Here is an 18,673-nt window from a genome sequence, read left to right on the forward strand (position 1 = left end):
AAAAAAAAAAAAAAAAAAAAACCAAAAAAAGAGAAAAATACCAAAAAAAAACAAGCAAACAAAAACAACTCTCAAGAAAACATTTTTTTACTTAAATGTTTTAGAAATTCATTTTATACATATTTTAATGTTCAAATATGTTAAATGAGTAATCCACAGATTTGCATTTTTTAGAGAATATGGGGGATGAAGTTGGTTATAGCCATAAGCAGGTATTTGAAAATTAACCTGGCTCTTATGGTTTCACCTATTTAAAGCTCTTTGTTCACTTCTTTTTCTTCATTCATAATCTATATTAGAAAATCACAATCTATTTTTATCAGAAATAGCACACCTCCGCTAATGAACTAACTTGAAAGTGTATGAGATATGAGAGGAATGCTGCTTTTACCTTCTTCCTCCCATTAGGGCAGGAGAGTCAGAGCCCAAATATGGCCCCCAAATAGTTATTACATGCTTTATAAGCCATTTGTTGGTCTTTGGTCCCACCACTTTACACATCATGTAAAGAGAACAAGGATATTTACTCAGCAGTATAGTTTTTTTTTTTTTTTTTTTGAGACGGAGTTTCACTCTGTCGCCCAGGCTGGAGTGCAGGGTGCAATGGCATAATCTCAGCTCACTGCAACCTCCAACTCCTAGGTTCAAGCAATTCTCCTGCCTCAGCCTCCTGAGTAGCTGGGATTACAGGCATGTGCCACCATACTTGGTTAATTTTTGTATTTTTAGTGGACATGGGGTTTCACCATGTTGGCCAGGCTGGTCACGAACTCCTGACATCAAGTGATCCATCCACCTTGGCCTCCTAAAGTGCTGGGATTACAGGCATGAGCCACCGTGCCCAGCCAGCAATATAGTTCTAAGTGCAGAGTATAGTTGTGAACAAAATAAGCCTCTGCACACATGGGGCTTACATTCTGTTGAAATGTATTACAATAATGAAGGTATCCAGAAATACATTTCTCTTGGATTTGAGCAAGGCCTAGAAAGTTTGAAGAACTTTGACTTTAATTTTTCACTCCGTGCAGTTAAATGCCTACTCTGCCTAAACAAACATGTATACCTCCACAGAACCTGTTCCAGCGAAGAAGTCCTGCTCATGAGTTACACATTTCAGTAATTTAGAATGTCTGTTGTTTATATGGCATGTTACTGGGATCAAGATTTCTTTGTTTAACAATCTGTTTAATGTTTTCAACTGGGACAGATACATGATGTTTGCTTAATAAAAATTACTATGGCTAATATCTGTGTTATCATATGCAAAAAATAATAACTTGGGCCTAGTAGTGTGTGCTTGTAGTCCCAGCTACTTGGGAGGCTGAAGTGAGAAGATTGCTTGATGCCAGGAGTTCAAGGCTGTAGTGCATGCACTATGACTACACCTATGAATAGCTACTATACTCCAACCTGGGCAATATAGAGAGACCCTATCTCTAATAATAATAATAATAATGACCAACAACGTGCCAATCACAGTTCTGAGTACTTTCCATATAACAAGTCATTTGGAGCTCATAAAAACCTCAAGGGTACTGTTAACCACCTCATTTTAAAGAGCAAGACAGTGAAGCACAGGTAGGTTCATAAACTTACCCAACATCTTAGAGCTGTGAGTAGCAAAACCAAAATTGGAGTTGAAGTAGGATGGCTCCAGAGTCCTGCTTTTTACTGCTACATTGTATACTGCCCTTAGCATGCTAAGTTAATAACAGGACATCTGAACTCTGCTGTGTTGCCTCAGTTGCCCTTTATATATAAAACATTTCTTACACCATCAGTTTCATATTAGCAATAATGTATATTAAATGCTTTAAGCTCTTCATATGTAGAACCTGTGTAAATTTAGATGTAATAAGTTTTAGATGAAGCTAGTTACAGGAAAGATGTCAGAGCGTATTTCTATGCAGCTGATAGAGCAGTATTATAATATATTTTACTTCTTTTTGTCTTCATTTGGTAGAAAAGAGTAGTTGAACAGCTACGGAAGAACCTGATAGTAAAGCAAGAACAACCGGACAAGTTCCAAATACAGCCATTGCCACAATCTGAAAACAAACTACAAACAGCACAGCAGCAACCACTACAGCAACTACAACAACAGCAGCAGTACCACCACCACCACACCCAGCAGTCAGCTGCAGCCTCTCCCAACCTGACTGCTTCACAGGTAAACGTGTGGATGGAACATTGCAGGCTGCAGATTGTAGACTGATTTGTTATTGGTCATATAGAACTGGGTCCTGTCTCAGACTATACTGAGCTCAGCTAGAACTAAACAAAAGTTATTTTGATTGCTTTTTTATAGTATAACCCAGATAAGTATCATTTGAAATCATTGGCAGAAGGAAATAGCATTACTAAGAAGCAAAAATCAAAATGATTTCCCACCTGTCTGAAGAAGGGGAGAAAGGTAGTCAATAACAAAGAAAAATCACTTCTCTGCTTTACAGCAGAATTAAAATCTTATTTTGAATTTTTCGAGGTATTTATTTACACTTGTTCTAAAAGTTTATGACTTGACCTCTTCTGGAATTGCTTTTCTGGAATTCTTAGCAAGTAGGCCTAGAGCTATTCCAGGATCAGTGCTTTTGGGACCAGATAGAAAGAAGCATTTGGAAGGTGCTATGGCTGGGCTCAGTGGCTCATGCCTGTAATCCCAGCACTTTGGGAGGCTGAGGCAGGCAGATCACTTGAGGTCAGAAGTTTGAGACCAGTCTGGCCAACATGGCAAAACCTCATTTCTACTAAAAATACGAAAAAAATTAGCCAGGCCTGGTAGCAGGCACCTGTAATCCCAGCTACTCACCAGGCTGAGGCAGGAGAATCACTTGAACCCAGGAGGCAGAGGCTGCAGTAGGCTGAGATCACACCACTGCACTCCAGCCTGGGCAACGAGCAAAACTCCGTCTCAAAAAAAAAAAAAGAAGAGTGCTATATTTGCAGTGTTCATAGAAACACTCATTTTTAAGCCCATATTTATGAGAAAATGAATTTGTTCTAATACACTGATGGGAATTTGAAATGAAAGCTACAGCTCAAAACTAAAGAAGTGGGAGCTTAATAAAATTCTAACTTGGCGTAGCTGTGCAGATGTTTTTACCAAAAAGGGCAGTTAAACAAGCATACAATTTAAGAATAGTGAGGCAATCAGGATACACAAAAAGGGCGTATTTGGAAATGGATTCCAAATGATACTTGGATCCTCAGAGGTCACAGATCCCTTTATGACTCTGTTGAAAGCTATAGATCCCTCTCCAGAAGAATGTACGTTCACTTAATACACTCATTTTTGCACACTTCAAGGACTTTGGGATCCTCTGAAATCTAAGCGTGGATACCTCTTACAACCAACACCAGGTCTTTGTTGTGTCTTTATATGTAGAGAAAAAGAGTATAGTTCACTTGGCTGTTCACTGTTTATGGACATTGGACCGGTTCACATGCAACATTTTGCAAGTAAAGAATGAATTTTTTATAAGAACACTAAAGATGAGTTAACATTTAATAGAGGTTACTGTATACTGGCAGTCTTCTAAGTACTTTATATAATGGACATAGTCCTCACCCTAATCCTAAGAGGAAGTTATTATTACCATCTCTGTTTTGTTTTTGTTTTTGTTTTGTTGTTGTCGTTTTGAGACGGAGTCTCACTCTGTCGCCCAGGCTGGAGTGCAGTGGCGCAATCTGGACTCACTGTAACCTCCACCCTCCCGGGTTCAAGCAATTCTTCTGCCTCAGCCTCCTGAGTAGCTGGGACTACAGGCGCGTGCCACCACGCCTGGCTAATTTTTGTATTTTTAGTAGAGACAGGGTTTTACCATATTGGCCAGGCTAGTCTCGAACTCCTGACCCTCTGGTCTGCCCGACTCAGCCTCCCAAAGTGCTGGGATTACAGGCGTGAGCCACCGCAACCGGCCTACCATCTCTGTTTTTTAGAAGAGAAAACTAAAGCACAGAGAGGTCACGTAATTTACCTAAGATCATGGAGGGTGGTATGTGGTGGAGCTGAGATTTGAACCTAGATGTTCTGGCTGAAAAATATGTCTATTCAACTACTCTTCTATATTGCCATTCATTGTTATTCGTCATATAGAGCTGCACTCCAGCCTCAAAAAAAGAAAAAGAAAAAAGCAATGCCAATACTGTATAAAACCAAAGAAGGAAAAAGAAAAATCCCTGTTGTAAATCAGATAGCTAGAACAGCCTACATAATTTTTACTCTAATCACCACCCCAAGGCTATTTGGAAATTAGGCATTCAAAACTGACTTTAAAAATCTTCTTACCAGCACTTGTATTGGTTCTGAAAGGTTGCTTAGAGGACACTTTTTGTTTAAGTTTTAAACAGAATTGGGTTAGGTTGTTCTCTTTCCAAAGTACAGGTTGATCAGAAAATGTTTACCTAGAAGGAGTGTGGTAGAATTCATTGTTTCCTGTTACATAGGAGTTTTCCGTCTTAACCCATGGAAACATTCTGTGCAAGTAACATTTTATGTTATAAAAATCAAAGGAGGCTGGGCATAGTGGCACACGCCTGTAATCGGGAGGCCGAGGTGGGTGGATCACTTGAGGTCAGGAGTTTGAGACCAGCCTGGCCAACATGGCAAAACTCCATCTCTACTAAAAATACAAAAATTAGCCAGGCGTGGTAACATGTAGCTGTAATCCCAGCTCCTCAGGAGGCTGAGGCATGAGAATCACTTGAACCCGGGCAACAGAGGTTCCAGTGAGCCGAGATCGTACCACTGCACTTCACACTGGGCGACAGAGCGAGACTTCATCTCCAAAAAAAAAAACAAAAAAAACAAAAAACCACACACACACACACACACACACACACACAAAGGAAACATTTCCAAAATACTTATAATAGCTTTTCCTTTCCCTGGTAGTCTGTGTTGCTTTGGGATGGTGGATGGTGAGAGGCCCAGGGCTACCTCCAAAGCAGTGTTGTATAGCACCTCTCCATCCAGTAGCCCACCTGATATATTTAATTGATTTTGCAAACCTTTTTTTTTTTTTTTTTTTTTGAGATGGAGTCTCGCTCTGTTGCCCAGGGTTGCGATCTCAGCTCACTGCAAACTCTGCCTCCCAGGTTCAGCCATTCTCCTGGCAGCCTCCCAAGTAGCTGGGACTACAGGCATCTGCCACCACACCCAGCTAATTTTTTTTTTTTTTTGTATTTTTAGTGGAGACGGGATTTCACCCTGTGAGCCAGGATGGTCTCGATCTCCTGACCTCGTGATCCACCCGCCTTGGCCTCCCAAAGTGCTGGGATTACAGGTGTGAGCCACTGCACCTGGCCAACCTTTTTTGAATATTGTTTTATTTAGTGCAAATGTTTAATGTTAAAAACCAAAAGGATCCTCTGAGTTTTTGGTTTTGAGTTTACAGGTAAACTACCAATCTGGTTTTGGTTTTGTTTGTTTGTTTGTTTTGAGACAGGATCTGGCTCTTTCGCTGAGGCTGGAGTACAGTGGCACAGTTTCAGCTCACTGAAACCCCTGCCCCAAGCCATCCTCCCACCTCAGCCTCCCAGGTAGCTGGGACTACAGACACAGGCCACCATGCCCAACTAATTTTTGTATTTTTTGTAGAAACAGGGTTTCACCATGTTTCCCAGGCTGGTCTCAAACTCCGGAACTCAAGTGATCCACCCACCTCGGTCTCCCACAGTGTCGGGATTACAGATATGAGCCACTGCACTTGGCACTACCAATCTATTTATTGGTACTACCAATCTATGTGGTAGATTCTGGTATCCAAAGAGCAGTGGTCCCTGCCAGAAATCTGGTATATCATTTTAGTAATTTTGTTCATTCTGTAAATATTGGTGGCATTCCTACTGTGTGCAAGCACTGTTCTAGGTAATGTGGAGACTAAATTCACAAATTTAGAGAGTTTCTATTTTCTTCAAGAATTTAAAAAATTTAAGATGTAGAGGAATTTTGAAGACAGGGTAATTTTGACTGGAGGGATCAGAAAGTACTTGTCAAGGAAGGTTGCATCTGAGCAGGGCCCTGACAGATGAATGGGATTTTAGCGATAGAGCAAAGGGGAAAGAGCTTCACAGGTATAGAGAGTAGTATGAACAAAAAGATGGAGTCAAAAAAGTAAATGCATGCCCTGGGAATCGTAGGTAGGCTGGTGTGGTTGGAGCGTGGGATCCACGAAACGATGGAGAGGAGATAAGGCCAAGCCCTCCAAAGCATGCCGAAACTTCCGGGTTTTTTAACAGTCATAGGGAAGTCAAAAGGTTCATGAGGGCAAGGACAAATGGGAGGTTATATATGACATATATTAAATACATAACTTCAGAAAGAATTAAACATTAAGTAGCAATCATCCGGGAGGAGATGCTAAGAGGAGAAAGTTTTTTTATTCTAAGTCGGGTGATTGGCATATATCAAGGCATAGATGAAGCAATGAGGAATGCTTTTTGGGAGGGGGAATGGGGACAGTTTGCTTTACTTAGTTAACGCCAACTCATGCTTGTATGTATACTTTGAAAGTTTTCCAATCTACAGAAAAAGTGAAAGAATAGAACAGTTAAATACAGGTATACTCTCCAACCTATATTCACAGCCCTCTAATTTTTAATGGCATAATGCAAATGTAAAGAAGAGAGCAGTTAATAAAACCAAATGGAAAAGAAACTTTTGGAGACAAAAAAGGGAGAAGGGTTCTATTTGTGGTTGTTTGAGTATACAACATGACTGCATTCAAAATTAAACCAGCAAAATAATATAGAATAGATGTGGAGGTTAGTTAGATCCCATAGTAATAATCCCTTAAATTCTGATTTGTACATTGGAGTTCATCTGTTTTATTATATTTTATTTCTTTTCTTTGAGACAGGGTCTCATTGTATCACCTAGGCTAGAGTGCAGTGGTGCAATTACGGCTCACCTCAGCCTTGGCCTCCCAGGCTTAGGTGATCCTCCCACCTCAGCCTCTTAGATAGTTGGGACTACAGGTGTGCGTCACCATGCCCAACTAATTTTTATATTTTTTTGTAGAGGCGGGGTTTCACTGTGTTGCCAAGGCTGGTCTCAAACTCCTAGGCTTAAGTGATCTGCCCATGTTGGCCTCCCAAAGTGCTGGGATTATAGGCGTGACCCACTGTGTCCAGCCTTAGTCCATCTGTTTTAAATCAATACTTCATATTTGGCAGGCAAACAACAATAACTTAGCAAATAAATAAATAAAAAGGATTTTGCTATTGGCAGTATTTGCCATGCCATGTATTTCTGCATTAACTTCTAGCTCATGCAGTTTGGGTTTTGTCAAAATAAAAAACCCCTTCGTGAAACTGGAGAAACAGCCACCTTCTCTTAAAGGTGATCGTACTTAGACACTGTTAACTAGCTAAAAACAAATCACAGCTTTCATATAAATAAATCTCTTGGCTGGGTGTGGTGGTTCACACCTGTAATCCCAACACTTGGGGAGGGTGATGCAGGAGGATTACGTGAGGGCAGGAGTTCTAGACCAGCCTGGGCAACATAGCGAGATTGCGTCTCTACTAAAAATTAAAAAAAAATTAGCCAGGTGTGGTAGCACCTACCTTTAGTCCAAGGTACTCAGGAGACTGAGGTGGAAGGATTACTTGAGCCCAGGAGGTCAAGACTGCAGTGAGCCGTGATTGTGCCACTGCACTCTAGCCTGGGTGACAGAGTGAGACCTTATCTCAAAAATAAATAAACAACAACAAAATAATAATAATTTGTTGTTGGACACCTTTCTTCTCTATGTCTCTTCTTCCTCCTTCCAGAACAGTTCAGACCTTTTCATTAGACTTGCATTTCAAAGTTCTAAATTCCTTTTGTCATCTAAACCCAGGAGCTTAGTTTGTGTTCCCTAATACTTGGGAAAGAAGAAGCACCAGACTAGGGGTAAAGATCTAAGCACTACCTGGGTCTTGGTGTCAATAAATAGTAAATATATTCTTCAAAAAGTTTTCACTGAAGCATATAGTACTAGGTCTTGTGCCTGTATGGTAGACAAACGGGTATGTAGATGCTAGAAATCATGTAGTGAAATCAGCCATAACCATAGTTGTGAAAGAAAACTGCAAACCTAAGATGTGAACAAACTTGTTAGGTTTCGGTGTTTTTAAAGCATTGGGTTAATGGTAAGTATACAATTCAGGTGAGTTTGAGGCTTTAGTCAGTATTTTGTAGACTCATCAGTTTAGAGTTATTCAAAATATTGATGATTTACTTGAAACAAAATTACATTGACTTCTCTTAAAGCAGTAACAACATGCGTGTCTTTAAAATCCATGTCAGTAAGTTCTTCTGACTAGAACTTTACTCCCACAATCCGTAGTAGCACTGGATTGAATGCCATCTGGTATGACTGGACCACCACTTCAGAAGTTCTTTAAATCAACATGTTTTAAATGGAAAACTAGGGCTAATACACTGTGACAAAAACACTTACTACAAATTGCTGATAATACAGTCAGTCCTTGCTGTTATACTACTATTAATATACCATTTCTAATAATAAATAGCATTTGGCTTTTATTTGGTTTTCATCACTGATCAAAGATAGATGATCCACTGCACCCCAAAATAAATATCAGTGTTCCCCCTTTACTCTCATTTCACATTTAAAGAGCAATGGCAAAGAGAATAAGCCACTTAGTGAAGAGGAAACAAAGATTTGGGTGATGATCTTAAAAGATTAGATAGTACGTGTATATGTGCATAAGGCAGAAAAATGGAGATAAATAATTCCCTAGAAGCAAACAACTTAATACCCTGAAGTAGAAAAGCATAGACACTGAAATAGAAATTCATAAGGGAAGTTGTCCAGATGTGTTTCTGAGAGAATGGAAGTACTTTTCACTGGCCTTGCACAGTGATAGAACTTTCTGTGATGTTGGAAATACTGTCTATCTCTACTGTTCAGTTTGGTCACCACTAACCACATGTGACTTTTGACATTTGAAATGTGGCTAGTGCAACTGAGGAGCTGATGTTTTGTTTTTGTTTTAATTAATTAAATTTAATTAATTTATTTTTTATTTTTATTTATTTATTTATTTTGAGACAAAGTCTCACTATTGTTGCCCAGGCTGGAGTGCAATGGTGCGATCTCAGCTCACTGCAGCCTCTGCCTCCTGGGTTCAAGCAGTTCCCCTGTCTCAGCCTCCCGAGTAGCTGGGATTACAGGTGCCTGCCACCACGCCTGGCTAATTTTTTTTTTTTTTTCTTTTTTTTGAGACGGAGACTCGCTCTCTCACCAGGCTGAGTGCAGTGGCACGATGTCTGCTCACTGCAACCTCTGCCTCCTGGGTTCAAGCAATTCTCTTGTCTCAGCCTCCCGAGTAGCTGGGATTACAGGTGCCTGCCACCACACCTGGCTAATTTTTGTATTTTTAGTAGAGACGGGGTTTCGCCATGTTGGCCAGACTGGACTCCTGACCTCAGGTGATCTGCCCGCATTGGCCTCCCAAAGTGCTGGGATTACAGGCGTGAGCCACTGCATCTGGCCTACTTTTTATATTCTTAGTAGAGACAGGGTGTCACCATGTTGACCAGGCTGGTCTTGAACTCCTGACCTCAGGTGATTCACCTGCCTCGGTCTCCCAGAGTGCTGGGATTACAGGCGTGAGCCACTGCGCTGGGCCAATTAATTTACTTTTAAATAGCAACTTGTGGCTAGTAACTGCCAAATCAGATAGTGCAAATATACAGTAAAGGTGGAGTAGTATCAAAATCAGAATCAGTGTGTTTGACCAGGTAAATTTTCATGTTCCCGAAATGTCTATCTATCTCCAGATAGATGTTTAGGCCATGTAATGAGTTTGGTTATATTTTTTTTGTTTGTTTTGTAACTGATTAATTATTTTAGTAAAAAGCGTAGAGAAGTGCAGCTTCAAAGCTGCAATAGCACTTAAGGAGCATCAGTCAAGTCCTCTCACCTCAGTTCATCTTCTGATCTGTCAGGCTTTTAAAACTCAGATGTTTGTTTCCACCTTGTCATGTTTCATTGCATCTTTGATCACTTCTTCAGCAGTTCTCCAGAGAAAAGATTATAGGTAGTAACTCATAATATCCCTTTGGTATCAAGAACTGGTATTTACTGTATACTCGTTGGCTAATATGTTTCATTATCTGGAGCTTGGGACTCATTGCCTTCAGGGTAACTGCCTCAGAGGCGACATGCTAATCCTTATGTGAGTTTCCCTTCCTTCTCTCCAGGGTGACACCATAAAAAAGAAAGAAAAAAAGAAAAAGACACTGTCCTTTTACCCCAGCCTTTGTGTCTCAGGAAGCAGATATATCCAGAATTATATGGTGGCTTTCTTCATATTGCTGAGGTTGTAGCAGTTAGGATAGAGATGATACGTACCTTATTGATTTGCAACTAGTACAAAGTTTAAATTAATTGAGAGCAAGCAACGAATTAGAAAAACTAAAAGAAATAAGTATACTCACATTCTGTATCTGTACACCTACCCCATTCGTTGTTGAAAACCCTGTGCCTGAATTAGTCTGCAGTTATTACTATCCACTTACCCATTTACAAGTGACACCAATATGAGAACTCTTGAAAACTAGAGATTGCCTTTCTCTGTAGTAAGGAGTCTGCTGTATGTACACTAAAGAAATGTTGTGTTCTACAGAGAAACTTGATTGATTATGAGAATTATTGTTTTGTTTTCTTCCGAGGTTTAGCAGCATATTGTTTAGTGGGATTTAGTTTATTATTTAGTTTAGATTTAGTGTCTTAATATCTGTTTTCCCTGTCTCCTAGAAGACTGTAACTACAGCTTCTATGATTACCACAAAGACACTACCTCTCGTCTTGAAAGCAGCAACTGCGACCATGCCTGCCTCTGTGGTGGGCCAGAGACCTACCATTGCTATGGTGACCGCCATCAACAGTCAGAAGGCTGTGCTCAGCACTGATGTGCAGAACACACCAGTCAACCTCCAGACGTCTAGTAAGGTCACTGGGCCTGGGGCAGAGGCTGTCCAAATTGTGGCAAAAAACACAGTCACTCTGGTAAGCCAGCAGCTGCTCCTCATGTGTGATCACATGAGAAGGTTAGGATATGCATTTGTGTAGTATATCCCTTCTAGGCTCCTGCTGGATTTCTCAGTTTCCATCATTCTTCTAACATACCAAATTCCCCTTTGGGGCTGACAAGGAAATATGGCATTTCTGCTCAAATCACTACAGAAGTGTCCTGACACCAAGGACCAAATTCAGTGCATTATCTGAGGTCAAAGTATGACTTGATTTTAGGGGGAAGGTCTCCTTCACAGAGGCATACACACTGTTTCATTTATGTCTCCCTCTCCCTTCACTCTGTCTACAGTGTTTTTCTGTGAAACTTGAGTGCTTAAACTCTCTTATGCTGTATTACTGCCTTGGTGAAAACTCACTGATGATTCTTTTAGTTTAATATCCCTTTAAATTGATTGTACCCAGAAAGTACTGGAGTTAGTTGAAGCACTTTAAAAATATTCAAGAAACTCACAAATTAACCGTGTCAGTGCCCAAGTTTTGTTCAGAAAAAAAAAAAAAATCCCTTTAAGGAGGAAGTACTTGAACAAAAATTTTCATGAGAGTTCTAGGATTGAGCCATTTAGAAAACTGATATTCTCAGAAGCTTGGGAGAAATATATCTAAGTTTTGATGTAAAATTCCTTTAAAATGGCACCTAAGAGCTCTTGGTGGCTTTTGAATGATACCAGTGGTGAGTGAAACTAGAGAGCAATAAAGTGAAGCTTCACCACTTACCCAGGAATCCTTAGAGAAGCAACCAGGTCACTCAACCAGATACTGAGAGTTAGAAAATTTTCTGTAGGAATAAAGCCATTCACTGTTAGCTTGTATCAGGAAAAAGCCTATTTGGCCAAGCAGCAAGGTTGATTTTACTTTGGATCCAGTCTTGACTTTTAAAATATATTAGTGCAAAAGTTCTTGAGTGTCAAAGAAAATTGTCTAAGATTTACTGAGCCTGCTCTGTTCTCCATTAGGTGTAGGAGGAAACAGAAATGTGGTTGGTTCGTTTTATAGGGTAAAGCACGCAGGTGGGAGAGTTAAAAAGTTTCCTAATGCAATGTTAATTCAGATGATGCACTTATGATGAAATGTTGTAGAAAATATTGTCTGATCCAAAGAGTAGTGATGCTAAATATACTAGCTTTGATACTGAAGAGTGATTGTGCTCTCTGGTTTATTGATCTTCCTCATTTTTTTTAGCAGGTTCAGGCAACACCTCCTCAGCCCATCAAAGTACCACAGTTTATCCCCCCTCCTAGACTCACTCCACGTCCAAACTTTCTTCCACAGGTGAGTAAACCAATGGCAAGCCCAATGATAGGTTAGATGGGACAAAAACCCTCATGGGCTCTTTCTAAGTAGCCTGTAATGGGGCTTGTCAGCCCAGCTATCTATCCCACTTAGCTAAAAATTCTGACTGTTGATTTCTGTACCATGAAGAAACTTATTTTGTCATCATGGTTTATTAGCAATGACCAAAGGTAGTAGTAGCAGGGGGAAGTAAAGGAAAGGGAACATTTTCTAAATTTAAAATAATTAAAACCATTATAAACCTTAAACTTACTAGAAGAATTTAGCCAAAGTCTGCCTGGCAGTGGGGAAAGAATGCAATTAGCACTTCTTATTTTTTTCCTACATGCCAAAAAGAGTAGGGAAGGAAACAACAGCCAAACTAACTAGTAGAAACCATTCTTCAGTTCTACCCTGGAAAGGATGGTTTTGAGCATCATGCATTAAGGCAAAGCCTTGCTTCTGAAGGTTCAGGCTAGGGGTCTGTACAGAGGACTTTCTCCCTAGGCCTGAGCAGCCCTGCATTACCATGTTCTTCTGAGAGTGTTCTTCCAGCAATTAGGCTAACTTTACCATTCCCAGTGCAAAATGTCAAGATTTCCCCATTCTGGGCCTTGAAGAGTGTTGACTTCCTTGGTAGAAAGGCTGTGAGAGTTACCATCTGAGGCCCTAGTTTTCAGACAAAGAGAGAAGAAGAAGGAGTTTTGTGGTTCGGTGGTGTAAATGATTTCCACGTAGCCTCTGGAGAGAGATTGGGCAATGCTAATACTAGATAAGATGATTTCACTTGTTTATCAGATAAATCCTTAATAAATACCTTAATAAATACCTCACAGGGTAGTCTGAGAGAGCCCATGGGAGGGATACCTGCCTTTTTTTTTTCTTTTTTTTGCAATGGAGTCTCGCTTCCATCACACAGGCTGGAGTGCAGTGGCGTGATCTCAGCTCACTGCAATCTCCACCTCCCAGGTTCAAGCAATTCTCCTTCCTCAGCCTTCCTAGTAGCTGGGGATTACATGCATGCGCCACCATGCCTGGCTAATTTTTGTATTTTTAGTAGAGACAGGGGTTTGCCATGTTGGCCAGGCTGGTCTCAAACTCCTGACCTCAGGGTGGTCCACCTGTCTCGGCCTCCCAAAGTGCTGGGATTACAGGCCTGAGCCACTGTGCCCAGCCTACCTGCCTATTAGAGTATTAGAGAAGGTTCCTTCAAGCTTTCTTTGATGAGTTGACATTCATTCTGACCTAAAATCCTAACTGAGTTAGCCTGATAAAACTTTGGAAGAAGGATAAAAATGTCCCAGGCAGAGGACAGAAACATGTATGTAGTTCCAGGGTGGAGAAATACATTAAGTTTAAAGAACCAAAGGAGGTTTACTGTGGCTGAGCACAGAGGGCCATGTGGCTCATGCAGGCTAGAGTTAGAGTTGAGGTTGGAGAAGTCCACTGGGGCCAGAGCTGGTGGAATAGTGTAAGCTGTGCAGGAACCTGGGCCTTATCCTAAGAGCAGCAGGCATTCATTAAAGCTTTTCAGGCAAGCACTTGATGTGGTCAGATTTATGTTTTAGAAAATTCTTCTTGCCTCTGTGCAGAGAATAAATTGGGAATGGTCAAGCCTGGGGGTAGGAAGAACAGTTAAGACATTGTCAATAATGGTATTAACCAATGTTTAGAGAATCTTGCTACATACTAGGTACTATGCTAGGCACTTATATGGGGTATCTATTTTAATTGTTACAACAACCCTATGCAAGTAGGTATTACTCTTTTTAGGGTAAGGAATCTAAGATTTAGTCCGTGTTTTTCAAACAGTGGATCATGACCCACTTGTTGTGAAAGCAATTTAGTGGATTGTAACCAGAGTGTTTAAATAAAATGAATAGAATAGAATAGGAACTGTTAAGAGTACATAGCACATACTGTGTTCTCTATTTCAGAAAGTTTTTGTTTTTAGAGATATATGTCTATAGGTGCATGCTGATTACAGAGTAAAATACATTTCTTACTGTTAGTAGCACCCACCACAGGGTTATTTTAAGTTCAGCCAAATATTCATAGCAACAAGACTTTCATGGGCCACACTTGGCACCAGTCTACTTGGAATGATACAGGACAGAAACCACAGCTTGTGAGCAAGATAGCATCAGACGTTTGTCTTCAATGAGTCCATACAGCAGTCCCTACAGCGGTCCAAGGATAGCTCAGGTGTAAGGAAATAAGCTGCTTTCCTAAGACAATGGGAAAGCTACCTTGGCATAGAAGCCTTATGCCCACAGGAGCCAATGTATCTTATAAAAACTACATAGGCATGGCTTTCAAGGTCCCCACAATGGATGTGCCCAAGTTATAAGAGTCACCCCACTTAGGGAAGCCCAGATCATGGGGTCCCCTCAAGCCCATCCAGATTTGATTTAGCAATAAGGGATTTTTTTTTTTTTTAAGATGGGGTCTCACTCTATGACCCAGGCTGGAGTGCAGTGGCGCTATCTCAGCTCACTGCAACCTCCACGTCCCGGGTTCAAGGAATCCTCCTGTCTCAGCCTCTCAAGTAGCTGGGATTACAAGTGTGTGCCACCATGCCTGGCTAATTTTTGTATTTTTAGTAGAGATGAGGTATCACCATGTTGGCCAGGCTGGTCTCAAACTCCTGGCCTCAAGTGATCCACCAGCCTCAGCTTCCCAAAGTGTTGGGATTACAGGTGTGAGCCACTGTGCCCAGCCAGTAAGGGGTCATTTTTATCATAAGCAGTTTTGCCTAGTAATATAGTTGACATTCTTACCCTTACCAGGTTTCCAGGAGAGCAGAGCTAAAGAGTTAATTGAAGGTCAAGCCTCATGCATAAGGGGAAAGGATTTTACTCACAGGGTCACAGTTTTAAAAGTTTGAAAAATACTGGTTTATGGCTGGCCACAGTGGCTCACACCTGTAATCCCAGCACTCTGGGAGGCCAAGGCGGGTGGATCCTGAGGTCAGAAGATCGATACCATCCTGGCCAACATGGTGAAACCCTGTCTCTACTAAAAATACAAAATTAGCTGGGTGTGGTGGCGTGTGCCTGTAGCCCCAGCTACTCGGGAGTCTGGGGCAGGAGAATCACTTGAACCTGGGAGCCGGAGGCTGCCATGAGCTGAGATCGCGCCACTGCACTCCAGCCTGGCAACAGAGCGAGACTCCATCTCAACAACAACAACAACAACAGCAAAACTGGCTTATAAAAATCAAGTATGTTACCTGAGGTTACACAGCCAGTGAGTGGTAGAACCAGGATTTGAACCCAAGCAAGGCTGACCTCATGTTTTTAACTGTAACTTTTTTTCACTGTTTTTAGTGAGTCACACATAAACTAGGATAGTGGATAGTAGAGTGAGGATAGAAGTAGACAGATTTGAGAAGTATTTAGAGAGTAGAGGGTGGAGTAGAAATCATTAAGAGTGATTCCGAAGTTTGTCAAGAAAAGGTCTCTTACTGAGGCAATTATAGGAGGAAGAGAGGATTGGAAGAAGAAATTAATGAGTCTTAGACATGTTGATTTTGAACTTATGAGATACTCAAGTTGAATATAATTCTAAAGTTCAGGAAATGTCTCAGGTTCTGAGGTAAAAATGTGAAAGTCTTCAGTACACAGATGGTAACTGAAGCCGTGACATGGGCGAAAGGTCCTAGGAATAATGGGAACACTGGGAAGAAAAGGGGTACCATGGGAAAAAATCCTAAGAAATAGTCACATTTAGGATGAGGCAGAGGAAGAGTAAGCCCACAAAGGAGACCGAGAGGAGGAGTGGCCAAGAACAGGGAGTTAGAGGGCCAGAAATGGGGGTAAGCTGAAGCTGTGGATATGAAGAAATTTCAAATATGAGTTAAGGCTATTGGCAACATTATGACTATACTATGCACAAGTTCTGGGTGGGACCAGTCTCTGGATTAGGCCTTTGAGCTCAACCAGAAGAGGTGGCATGGTGTAGAAGAGGCAGCTCAGGGTTTAGAATCAAAAGCTGTGTTCTAGGGTGAAGTATGAACCTCAAGAGCTGATGAGTCTTATATAAGATTGTATGCCCTGAGGTCTATAGAATTAATATACCAAAATGAACATTAGTAAGTATATTAAATACTATTTCATACATAGAGTGTGGAAGATTTGCTTTTATAGGACTTGAGCAGCTTAAGTAATACAATAATTATTCTCTCTTTCCCCTATAGGTTCGACCCAAGCCTGTGGCCCAGAATAACATTCCTATTGCCCCAGCACCACCTCCCATGCTCGCAGCTCCTCAGCTTATCCAGAGGCCCGTCATGCTGACCAAGTTCACCCCCACAACCCTTCCCACATCCCAGAATTCCATCCACCCCGTCCGTGTCGTCAATGGGCAGACTGCAACCATAGCCAAAACGTTCCCCATGGCCCAGCTCACCAGCATTGTGATAGCTACTCCAGGGACCAGACTCGCTGGACCTCAAACTGTACAGCTTAGCAAGCCAAGTCTTGAAAAACAGGTACAGGCAGAGTATGTACCTGCTCTGGGCAGTAGCCTTGCCTTTGAGGCATTTGGCTGCTGGGCTTTCTCTAAATACATTTTCTCAAGGGCTGTTCATCTCACCACCATTGTCAGTAAGATGTCGCTTATGTGCGATAATTCATCCACGTGCAGAAGGGTCATTCTTACTGAAGAAAGTTGGGTTGCTTTTCCCACCATCCCCTCGTAGATGGGCTGGGATTCCTGTGTGAGTGAGCTCCCCCTGGTGGTTCTGATGGAGAAATTCACAGGCTCTGCTACCCTCTGTCAGGAAACACAGATGAGGTAGTAAACAGAAAACGCCATGTTAGTTTCGGCCCAATAAGAATCCAGATGAAGATAGGACTGTGAAAGTCAGAAAGAATAAACAAAACAGGGAAAGGGATTTCATTTCAAAGACTTTTCTTTGATTGTTACAGATAACGGGGAGCCAAACAAAAAAAAAATTAAAATTTCCAAAAAGCATTCTGTTAACTTTAGAGGATGCAGACATTTTAGCTCGAATATTGAAACATTTCATTTATATTTCCTGAAGTCAGATTTTATCTTAAAAAACGAGGCTAGAGACATACAAGTAACCTGCAAAAATACTTGAAGATTCTGTAGCAGAAAGACCTCTGAAAACAACAAAAAGGACTCATAGGCAGTTGCCGTATCCTATTTGAAAAACGACTACTGATGAGAAAGAAGAATTTGGCAAAGAAAAGCATTCTCTCTCAAGAAAGTTGCTTTAAAAAGTCATCGACCTATTTCTAATTGTTCAGTCTTGACTTCTCATTTACCTGAAAATTGTGGTGATCCTGAATCTTCTGCTTCTGGATGGACCATGATTCAGAGAGGCTGTTCAGATGCTGCCTGCTGCCTTAGTCTTCTTGAGCAGAGGCACCTATGCATAGAGTACTAGGCCTTATACCCAGGCAGCTCACAAATGCAGTAGACCTTGCACTCAAGAAGCTCTAGGTATCAAAATCTGTGCTTAGGAAACACAAGAACACATACATCTCAATTCCTGGGGAACCTATTCAAACCCCAGGAAGTGCTTTAAGAAACATTCAGAAATAAATTACTTGTTGTTATTATTTTTTGAGACAGAGTTTTGCTCTTGTTGCCCAGGCTGGAGTGCAATGGCGAGATCTCAGCTCGCCGCAACCTCCACCTCCCAGGTTCAAGCGATTCTCCTTGCCTCAGCCTTCTGAGTAGCTGGGATTACGTGCGTGAGCCACCACACCTGGCTAATTTTAATATTTTTAGTAGAGACGGGGTTTCTCCATGTTAGTCAGGCTGGTCTCAAACTCCCAACCTCAGGTGACTTGCCTGCCTTGGCCTCCCAAAGTGCTGGGATTACAGGCATGAGCCACCACACCCAGCCCAGAAATAAATTATTTACACATATTTTAAAACAGAAAATTTCAAACTTATTGACAGCAGAACTTTGGTATTAAGCTACTGAGAGCCAGATGCTCAAGCTTATGCATTTGGGTGGGGACATGTTGTCTTGCACTGGCTCTCAAAGAACCTCTGAGGAGCCTCAGTGTTCCACAGAACCTGCTTTCACAACACTATTTTAGGTTATTAAATATTATTTCTCTTTACCTCTTTTTTTGATAAAGGTATTTTAGGAGACAAATTATTTTGGTTTCATTTTACATTTCTTTTCTGATTACAAAGATAATACAAGTTCATTTTAAAACAAATTCAGACATTACAAAATATGAATTGTAGAAAGTGCTTTTCCGCATAATCTAAAGAGAGAATAAACTTTTATCATAATTTTACCCCCAAGAGTTTATTACTATTAACAGTTTAGATTATATTCTTACAGATTTTTTTTCGTTTTTTTT

At 41.0% G+C, this 18,673-nt stretch overlaps 1 protein-coding gene across 22 annotated transcripts in view; it reads left to right on the forward strand.

Moving 5' to 3' along the window:
- The window catches only part of PHF21A (PHD finger protein 21A), a 211,263-nt gene that overhangs the window by 153,216 nt on the left and 39,374 nt on the right, over window positions 1–18,673 (forward strand). For 16 of the 22 annotated variants that reach the window (XR_001882591.1, XM_017858146.1, XM_017858145.1 and 13 more), the window contains 4 exons: window positions 1,964–2,170; window positions 10,773–11,024; window positions 12,231–12,320; window positions 16,519–16,812. Coding sequence is in view for 21 of the 22 variants with exons in the window: in XM_017858146.1 (XP_017713635.1) it covers window positions 1,964–2,170; window positions 10,773–11,024; window positions 12,231–12,320; window positions 16,519–16,812 (843 nt within the window). In the remaining variant the exon portion in view is untranslated. The remainder of the gene's footprint in view (window positions 1–1,963; window positions 2,171–10,772; window positions 11,025–12,230; window positions 12,321–16,518; window positions 16,813–18,673) is intronic. The other 6 variants (XM_017858142.1, XM_017858141.1, XM_017858132.1 and 3 more) reach the window with 3 other exon arrangements.

Source organism: Rhinopithecus bieti, unplaced genomic scaffold (genome assembly GCF_001698545.2).
Source record: "Rhinopithecus bieti isolate Rb0 unplaced genomic scaffold, ASM169854v2 scaffold_46101, whole genome shotgun sequence".
NCBI lineage: Eukaryota > Metazoa > Chordata > Mammalia > Primates > Cercopithecidae > Rhinopithecus > Rhinopithecus bieti.